The following is a 10,309-nucleotide window of genomic DNA, read 5'->3' as shown; positions in this document are numbered from 1 at the left end:
ATCATACAAAAGCCCATTGATGTTGGTTTCTTCACTCCCTCTTCCTTTCCCAGGCTCTGTGTCCTTCAAGGTCTGCGTTATCTCCAGTCCATGTCTCTCGCTGGACCCAATAGTTGCATCTCATTGTTTATGGCTTCTTGGCCTCCTGACCAGAGCCAGGTGGCAAAGGGAGTCTCGCTGGAACCCATCCCTGCTTGCATCGGAAGGGCCATAAAAAGATATAAGGGCCCCATTACTGGAGAGTTATGGTATGTGTGCGCAGGGCTCATCAGCCCAGCTAGGTGAGGGTATGTGAGGGCCTGGCACGGCATGGTTCCATATGTGGTTTCAGCGGGCTGAACAAACAGCAAATCTTGACCATCCTCCCCGGTCACAGCAGGCTGGGTGATGTTATCTTGATATGGGGGGTTGCTCTCCCCCTCCTAACCAGATAGGGCCTGAGTTTCCTCACTGTGAGGTCTCACTGGGTCAGGTTTGCGACTCGTCTCGTTTCCACCATTTTCACCTTTCACAACAGTCTACATCAGCCAGTCAACCTATTTAAAAAGAACACACAGCAACTGGGTAGTTTGGTATGGTTGTGGGCACCAAACTGAACATGGAGCAAAGAAAGCAAAGGTGAGAGCTGTCTGAGGAGCTCAGAAAGAAGATATCAGATATGTGCATTAAAGGTAAAGGCTACAAGATCATCTCCAAGCAGCTTCATGTTCCTCATGCCCTCAGGCGGACATGAAGTAATGTCCTTCTTATCACTGACTGTGGTTTAACTAAGAGTATTACACCCTGCATGAGAACAGACTGTAACAGGATTTAATTTCTACAGACTGAAACACAGGACACAAAAGTAATGCTGAGAAAATGGATGAAGCATTTGGGACATGTTGGATTAACTACTGCAAACTTTTGCCATTTTAGCTCAGTGTCCAAATATGTCTATTAAAGTCCTCCAGTTAATCCAGAATGCAACAGCAACAGTTCTGACTGTAACACGTGTTTCCTGTTTTAACTTCATAAGACTAACTGCCTGTAAAGTTCAGAGGCTAAAAGGTCTGGCAACATTTTATTCAAAAGAACTCTTGTGATGAACGTCTTTTACCTCACTTGATTTTAGGAATTTGTAATCTCTTTAATTTATAAAATATAAATATTTATTTATTTGTTTTAACATTCTGTTAATTGAATTTATACCTTGTTAAATCAACAATTAAAAAAAAAAAATTCCCACCCCAACACCTAATCCAAACAAGTGTATGAAATAAACAATTAAACAATATAAAGATGATCTAGAAATACACATGCATTTCCATGCACATCACATATATATGCATATACACAAATGTACAAAAGCAAATACAGTGGTCCTCAGTTCAGAATGATCTGACATCCTGTACCTTTAACATAGGACAGAAAGGGATTCCAAATTATTTCAAATTATCCAGCCTTATCAGCCAAAGTCAGTCTGAGTTGTTTTTTGTTTTTTGTTTCAGTTTAGGAAAATATAGGTCATCATCCCAATTGGGAGCATATAGACTAAACAAAAGTATAAACACAACACTTTTGTTTATGCTCCCATTTTTAATGAGCTGAAGTCAATGTACACATTGGGCCTTTTTCCTCTCAAATACTGCTCATAAATTTGTTTAAATCTGTGTTAGTGAGTACTTCTCCTTCCCTGAGATAATCCATCCACCTCACAAGTGTGGCATATCCAGATGCTGATTAGACAGCATGATTATAGCACATGCTGGCCACAATAAAAGGCCACTCTAAAATATGCAGTTTTATCACACAGTACAATGTCACAAATGTTGCAAGTTTTGAAGGAGCTTGCAGTTGGCATGCTGAGTGCAGGAATGTCCAACAAAGCTGTTGTCTGTGAATCAAATGTTCATTTCTCTACCATAAGCCCTATCCAAATGTGTTTCAGAGACTTTCTTTGAATCTGAATTCTTCCAAAGTTTCTTGTTAACAAATTCCAAAGCTAGGTCCAGTTCTTCAAACTTATGGGTCTGGCTGTTCGACATGGTGATGTAATGGGTATTCGGATATTGCAGGCTGAATTTAGCATTGTCACAACCATAGATCTCCTTTTTCACTGGGATGAAAGCCACCCTCCGTCTGGCTACAGTCAGTGTGAAGTTCAGGAAAATGCACACCCTCCTTTTCTCATTGTAAAGCAGGAAGAAAGCCTCGTTAGCACAGCACAGGTGGATACTCTTGGTTTGAAATGGTGTCACCCTGATGATCATTGACTGTGGCAGCTCATCCTCTTTTGATTTAGAACAGTGTGCTGTATCCAGATCTTAAGAAATTTGGCCATAAACTCTGTAGGTTGTAAACCTTCTGAGGCCTCCAGCACCTCAACAAATCAAACATTATTCTGCCTAGAGCACACCTCCAAGTCTTCACATGTCATGCTCAAAGTATTTACTGCCTCAGAACGCTTTGATATATTAGCTTGCGTGCAGTGGTGGCTGGTGTTGATAGTTGTAGACAGATATATATAATAAAATGCTGCAGATTGGATTCCAACAACAGAAGCATCCAATTTGAAATAAAGAATAAAGAATATATTCAGAAAAAAATATTTCAGATGTTTTTTTCCTCAGTCAAACAGCTTTGCTTAACACTGCACCACACTCCTTGACACAAATACTGATCATACTGATAAAATAAAATCAAACAAAACATGCAATATTGGAAAGTGCAATCTTTTTTTAAATGAGGCCTACTTTATTGAAAGAGAAGCTCACGCCAAAGGCTTTTCTGGGATGTGAAAAGGTTAATAACTACTTTGTTAAAGTCAGGTGATCTCTGGATAAATTTCTGCTCAAAAGACAGTGCAGTCAGCTAGTGGTAGAGTGTCTGCCCTGAAACTGGGAGGTCGTGGGTTCAATCCCCGCCGGGTCATACAAAAGACTAAAAATGGGACCCATTGCCACCCTGCTTGACACTCAGCATTAAGGGTTGGAATTGGGGGGTTAGATCACCAAATGATTCCCAAGCGCAGCACCGCTGCTGCTCACTGCTCCCTCAGGGGATGGGTCAAATGCGGAGAACAAATTTCACACACTCAGGTGTGTGACAATCAGTGGATCTTTCTTCTTTCTTCAACCTTTACTGTCCCATGTTGCTGCGGAGAAATGACTTGATCCTCTTCAGTGTACTAAAACACCTCTCTGACACTGCAGATGGCATATGGCATTGGGGTTGTGAATTTCTTTTTTTGTCTTAACTTAGGGTCTCCAAAAACGTGCCCTGAAGATTGTTTTCTATCAGCATCCTCAACAGTGATAGAACAGAGGTTAACCCTGCAAACTCTGTACTGCTGTACATCACCATCAGTTCACCTTTCAGTTTTTCTTTGCAGATAATTACTGATAAATGTCCACCTGCGCTACTGCTTGTGTAATTGCACAATGTCCAATTGCTTTTGTGGGAAACTGGTGTTAATATCTGAGAACAGATCTAGGTTAATAAGGTAAAATGATTTTAAATGTCTGCGATGGACTTGCAACGTGTCCAGGGTCTCCCCCGCCTCTCATACAGTGACTGCTAGGGATTGGCACCAGCTCCCCATGACCCGGAAGGGAGAAGCAGGTAAAAAAAAAGGATAGATGGGTGGATTTTAAATGTCAGGCCTTCTCAAAGTGAGTCTTTGACTGCTAAGTCATTATTTTGCAGCACTGAGCTGCTACCAAGGCACAATCTGAACTTCTTATCTGGTGTGGTGTTGGAGCACCTGTGTCTGCATCTGAGTTTGGTTCCTCTGTGGTCAGTGGCTCCTTCAGATCATTTATGGACCTGGTAAAATTCTCCAAGGCCTATTTTGTTTTTGGAGGATTTGTGGCACATTTTTTTGGAGGATGTTATAGAGAACTTTCACATGCATAAAGGCACGATGAAGAAACGACAAAAAGAAAATTAAACTTTTGACCTCGAGCAGTGTATACAAACCATGAGCTTGTTGGATTGACACGCCATCCCAAGTCTGAGCTTTATGGATTTTTTCAAAGCATGCCTTCAGGTTTTCTTCCTGTTCAAACACAGTGTGCACTGTGCTGCTCTTAAAGTTATGTGTTTGGCCTGATGCTGGAATCCTCCTGCTGCACACTTCATCCTGGCCAGCAGTTCTTTTAGGGGACTTGGAAAAAAAATCGCTCCAAAAGTTGATAAAAAAAAGTTGACAGGCTAAAACCTGAGGTCTTGGGTTGACCCTGGGCTGAACTAAATTAGCTCCAATAAGCAGCAAACCGAGGGGGCAGGACAAGATGCCTGTCAATCATTCTGTACCACAAAAGACTTTAAATGAACAGGGCTGCGAAAAGTTAGCCCTTTGGGTAGACTCTGGGGTTTAATTGAGACTGTTTGGCACTGGTCTGGTTGTAAATGTCACAAAATGTGATACAACATTTTTCATTTGTCTTTATTAGGTTTTTTAATATTTTTATTGTAAACAACAGGGAGGGCTTAGCCCTACTAGCTAAAAGCCAAAAGTGTCACAATGGTAGCTAAAAGTAGAACAAAAGACAAAAAAAGAGCAAGTACATTGAAGCAGATTTTATAAAGAACAAGGTTTTTGAAGGAACTGAAAAGATCTAAATGTATTTATAAGAGGAATTTTATTTTAAAAAGTTAAACAATTTACAAAAAACAAAATTATATCATACAATTTCTGATTAAGCTGAATGTTTTGATATGTAAATGATTAAAACGGCACAAAGTATGCAGAAGTAGGCTAATAGCAAAAAACTGCATGAAATAAACAGGAAAACAATAATGCTGCTGACTCAGTGTTCACACTATCAGCCTGAATGGCTAACTGGGGTTTATTTTACAGGATGTGCTCATATAAAAGTAATCACTGCATTGTACAGACAGACAGACAGATAGACACACACATAGATAGATAGATAGATAGATAGATAGATAGATAGATAGATAGATAGATAGATAGATAGATATATAGATAGATAGATAGATAGATAGATAGAATATTATAAATATATATTTATTTTTTAATATAGCCCAACAATTTTTTAGCCTGATTTTTTTTTCTTGCCTTTTTAACCACTGACTGTTGTGTTTGTGATTTTGTACCTTCATGAAAATGACATTTATGAATCACTGTCTCTTTTGCTGTATGTTAATTGTTTATGCTCCCACTGCTGCACATCAAATTCCCCCACAGGGGACAAATGAAGCAGCTGAATTGAAGAGGTGGACTCAGGGGTCCTTTTGAAAATAAGAACAAGAATCTATATTATAAGAAAAGAAAACCTCCTGCAACCACTAACCCAATGAAACCTTACAGAGGGGAGGTGGGGTTCGGTGGGGGATGAGGAGAGAGATGATGTCATGGTTTGTAGTCTCTGCCATGGTGGATTCAGATGGTTGCAGCCTTCCTCAGTTCTGTCGGTCCCTGTTTCCATTTGGATCCTCCTCAGCATCAGGATTCTGTAAGGACAGGTGATCGGATTAGGATCAGGATCAAGACCAGGACCAGGTTGGACGAGGAAACAAACGGCTGGATGTGAGAGGATCCCCATCCGGACGTTAGTTCCAATGAAAAGGTGAAATGGACCCAGAAACCGGAGCTAGTCCGAGGCTCCGTTCGGCCCTGGTTTTTATCTTGCGTGCCGGGCAGACGGGGGTATGAAGAAGCTAATCCGGTCCAGGAAGGAGGACTAGGGGCAGACAGGGTAATTAATCAGTAATAAATTTCCCGGTTCTGATCATGGCAGCTAAATCTGACGGGGTCCTGAAGATGAAGAGGAGCGACGTGGCCTTCACTCCCCTGCAGAACTCCGAGCACTCCGGCTCCGTGCAGGGGCTCCACCCGGGAGAGCCCCCGGACTCGGTGTGCACCGGGGACGGGGACTTCGTTAACGGGGAGTCGCGATGCTGCGGTGGGGGCGGCTCCGGCTCGCGGTGCCTTCGCCCGGGCTGGCAGCAGCAGCAGTACTCGGTGTGGGACTGTCTGTGGGTCATTGCTGCGGTGGCCGTGTACCTGGCTGATGTCGGAACCGACGTCTGGCTGTCCGTGGACTACTACCTGCACCGGGATTACTGGTGGTTCGGCCTGACGCTATTCTTCGTGGTGCTGGGTTCGTTCTCGTTGCAGCTGTTCAGCTTCCGGTGGTTCGTCCATGACTTCGGTACCGAGGACAGCGCCGAGTCCGCCGTGGACTGCTCCCATGTGGACGGGAACAAGCTGCTCTCCGGCTCGGCCTCTCACGGAGACGTTACGGCCCATCAGCACCCGGCCACCCCGCAGAGACAGGCCTCCACCGCCAGCAAGAACACCACCACCAACAGCACCGGCAGCACCGGCCTGGGTGGCAGGACCCGGAAAAGATCGGCCTACTACTCCTTCTGCGTCTGGTTCGGCCAGTCCGTCATCCACATCCTGCAGCTGGGTCAAATATGGAGGTAGGACGGGACCGGGGGGCCTGTAGGTTGGTTTGTATCAGAGGGGGGGTCACTGTGGTCCCAAGGTCCACCTGCCAGCTGCAGTCTGTTGTATGTTCAGTTCATGGCAGCTCATTAACATTCAAATCACTAACATAAATATATAGGCTTATATATGTTTAGACTGTATGCACACTCAAATGTGTGTGTGTGTGTGTGTGTGTGTGTGTGTCAGGGGCCTTGCTAGGACCCTGAAATATTGGGTACCTTGATTGATCCAAAAATATGAGGAACATGCTCCATAATTTTCACACAATTTAAGAGTGAACAGTTTTCTGTCTTGTTTTTTTATTGAGGCGAATGATAATGTTTTTGTTTCAGTTTGTGTGTTTGTTAGCAAAATATGGACAGACTGAATGAAGCTCTCACATAGTAATCATTGAATTGGTCGAAGCAGATGGCTGCTCGTCCTGAGTCTGGTTCTGCTGAAGGTTTCTTCCTGTTAAAAGGAAGTTTTTCCTTTCCACTATCACATCTGTGCTGCTTAGGATGGGAGACTGACAAAGTGAAGATTCAACGCAATCTGCTGCTTTCCATAAATGGATAACCTTTACTAATTGGCTCTTTATAATGTATGTGAATGTTTTTGTACAGTGTCCTGAGACAACTTTTGTTGTGACTTGGTGCTTGGTGGCATTTGCAAATTTGACAGTGCACAATAATGAGCCAACAAAGGGAACATGTCCCAACGATGCCTGGTCGAGGCACACTTTCTCCTGGCCACAACAGTCACAAAGAGCCGCCTGTGTCTCAGCGGTCTTCTGTGTTCTCGATACCTGTAATATCTCCTTCCACAAGTTCTTCATCAACTCTTTTTAAGTTCATAGGTTTCTAACTTTTGCTGGAACAGTTGTAAAGCCAGCTGTATTTTCTAACAGCCTTGCCCAGCTGCTTCTCAGTGGAGCAGTACAAGCAAAATGACTCCATTAAAGCTCACCAGCTTTTCATCATAAACACACCCACAACAACTTCTGACCTATCACACAATACCTGGAGCAAATCCCAAGTTCAACCAGGGCCTTGTGTTGAGAAGCAGCTATGAGAACAAAGTGACGCAATTTTGGTCACGCAACATGAATGAGAGCCGATTTTGTGACTTTTTATTGAGTATAATGAAGCCTTAAGAAGAGAAGCTGACCTGGAAAACCTGTAGTTTTAATAAAGAATGGACTGATAAGTATGAGATTTTTTTAAATCAATTTTCAGTAAATCTAAACTTAATTATTGCTACTTCAGTGTATAAGCATCAAAGTTTGTCCTGTTCAAAAGTTTGTTCTGTATTTCATAGTGTAGCTTTGAAATAAAACATGCAAATTATTCACCAGAACATGGGGCTCCATCAGGAATTGTGTGCTATTAGTAGCTGTACACTGCATAACGTAGGTAAAATATGCAAAAAAAACTGCAAGAAAAACATAATCAAGATGAATGGGGTATTTGATGAAACCCAGTTCTGTTTGGAGCACTACAGCTCAGACAGAAAATATGATTCAAAGTTTAAACAGGTCAAAAAAAATTGGACTTTACATGACTCAACTGGCATTTTAATATATGTAATGGTTTTTACACAACCGCTGTTTGTGTTTTTTGTTGTTGATGTTTTTTGCTGGTTTTTCCTCAAAATGATCAGCTGTTAAAAATATCACACAAATTTTTAATTTATTTTTTGAATGAACACTTCTTACTTCCACAACTCTTTTTGGTGCACACACAAATTATACATATAAATGTAGGCAATTTTGTATTTTTTCACCTAGTGTGTCTCTCACTGCTGTAGGACTTAGTTTTCCTTTAAATCCCACCAAACTACATAGAGTACACAGTCAAGCTTCCATAAACTAGTTATATTTTTACTGAAAATTTTACCTTCTAAACTGGAAGTGAAGGGTATTTTAACTTGTCATATTGCATACATAAAACATTGTAGACATCCAAAGGTCCCTGTGTGTCAACAACAGTCGTCTGCTGCTCCCAATTCAGTAGTCTTTAAAATCTGACTAATAGTTTTCACACAGAAACAAAGTTTCTATCCACCCATCATTGACATAATTGTCAGATTAATTTGGGGCTTTTAATAGTTTATTTTAACCATTCTTTTTCCAGAGTGAAATGATTGTACAACATACAATATTTTTAAAAACAAGAATTGGGTGCACATTTTATACATATTGTAGATTTCCTGCACACAGGGTCAAAATTATATTTACAAGCTCAAATATATACATGAAGCCCCACAAATATTTAGGTAAATGTTTCTTAGCAAGTTGCACCTTTTTTTGTACTGGTGGAGTTCATTTAAATTGGTCAGTCTGCTTGCACAAACTATGCTTTCAATTACAGTCTGCACATTTTCAATTGTGTCAAGGTCAGGGCCTTGGGATGGCCATTCCAGAAGCTCTATGTTGAAACCTCCATCTAAAGGTTTTCCAGGCATGTCCAACTGTGAGGAGATCTAGACCCGGATTTTGCTGGTAGGAATTATATACCCTGGAAACGCCTTGGGATCCCCTAGTAGGAGCTGGAATGTGTTGCTAGGGAAAGAGGATGCCTGGGTTTCCTTCCTGAATTTGTTTGCTCTGCAGTCCAACCACAGATAATTGAAAAAAAAAATAGATGGCACTCATGGGGAGTAGTAAGGTTTTCTTTAGCCAGTAGGTGTGAAGCATATTGATTCATATCCTGATTCTGTCCAACTGTTCATACTTGAGACACTGTCTTGAAAGTATTTTACTGTGACGGATACTGGTTCTTGTTCTGGATAAACTACTTTGTGTGTTTAGCTGAGTGATTTCTCTCCTTGTTTCTCCTCCTTTATGGGGGACAGTGTTCCTTGTGGGCCATCTTATAACCAAGTATCACAAGAATCACTGTTGCTGTGGTGTATACCAGCTTATTGGTTTCTTTTATGGTGTCAGTAGGTATGAATTGTAGTCCTTCATTCTCATTTTCTAGCAAACCTTCCAAAGGTACACTTAGCCTTAGCAAGGGGTGGAGGCCATAGGTGTCTAACTTTGTTATGACTTTCAGTCTCAGGTCAGCTTACCCCATGTTCAGTTTATTATGACTTTTCAATGGGGCTTGGCACCCATTTTTGTACGGTAGGGATAATCATGTATCCCCCTAATCTCCTCCTTGGCATATCATCTTTCCTAATCGAGCACCTTTCAATTTCTTGTTTTTATAGCGGATTGCACTTGAATCTAAAAAGAGGTTAAACAAAAACAACTTGACTTCTATTCTGTAACTGAAGACATTTTGCTTCTCAACAGAGGAGCTTTATCTTTATCTTTTTTAAACGATAGATGAGATGCTAAATATTTACCTTCACCAAGGAAGTTGTGTTTTTGGTAGTATCTGTTACCACAATTATTTAAAAACTAATTAACAGATTTTGATGAAATTTTCAGGAAATGTTGGGGTTGTCACAAGAAACAATTGATTAAATGTTTGTGGTATTCTGGATCACAATTTGACTATTTATTAATGACGCTATGGCCTTGGCAGATGTTTGCACTCTCAAAGTGCTTCTAGATTATGATAAATTTGTTTCAGAAAGCATTGGTTGAGAATCAGTTAATCTATTTATTTGAATAAAAATGGTGAGTTTGGAGTCACGTGGTGAGGTGCAAGGGAATGGCTGCACTGTAGAAGAGTTCTTAACCCCGTCAACATTATTTAAACAAATAACTTTGAAACTTCTCCTACCAACATCCTACTGGAAGCTTGTGTGCACGCTCACTACACTGGAGTATTTTGACCAAAATATGATGACCGCCAGTGAAAGAAAACGATGTGTGCAGACGCGCCTGCCCGCAGTTGCTACCAGAGGAGCTAACTC

The 10,309-nt window shown here is 41.3% G+C and overlaps 1 protein-coding gene across 3 annotated transcripts in view; it reads left to right on the top strand.

Moving 5' to 3' along the window:
- The first annotated feature begins 5,445 nt into the window (after positions 1-5,445).
- The window catches only part of xkr4 (XK related 4), a 43,008-nt gene continuing 38,144 nt past the window's right edge, over positions 5,446-10,309 (top strand). For all 3 annotated transcript variants that reach the window (XM_037972984.1, XM_017440293.3, XM_017440292.3), the window contains exon 1: positions 5,446-6,432. In XM_037972984.1, coding sequence (XP_037828912.1) covers positions 5,738-6,432 — 695 coding nt within the window. In that variant the 5' untranslated portion in view covers positions 5,446-5,737. The remainder of the gene's footprint in view (positions 6,433-10,309) is intronic.

The sequence above is a fragment of the Kryptolebias marmoratus genome, linkage group LG20, assembly GCF_001649575.2.
Source record: "Kryptolebias marmoratus isolate JLee-2015 linkage group LG20, ASM164957v2, whole genome shotgun sequence".
NCBI classification, from domain to species: Eukaryota; Metazoa; Chordata; class Actinopteri; order Cyprinodontiformes; family Rivulidae; genus Kryptolebias; species Kryptolebias marmoratus.
The sequence above is the reverse complement of the archived record's forward strand: the minus strand, read 5'-3'. Positions and strand labels throughout refer to the sequence as shown.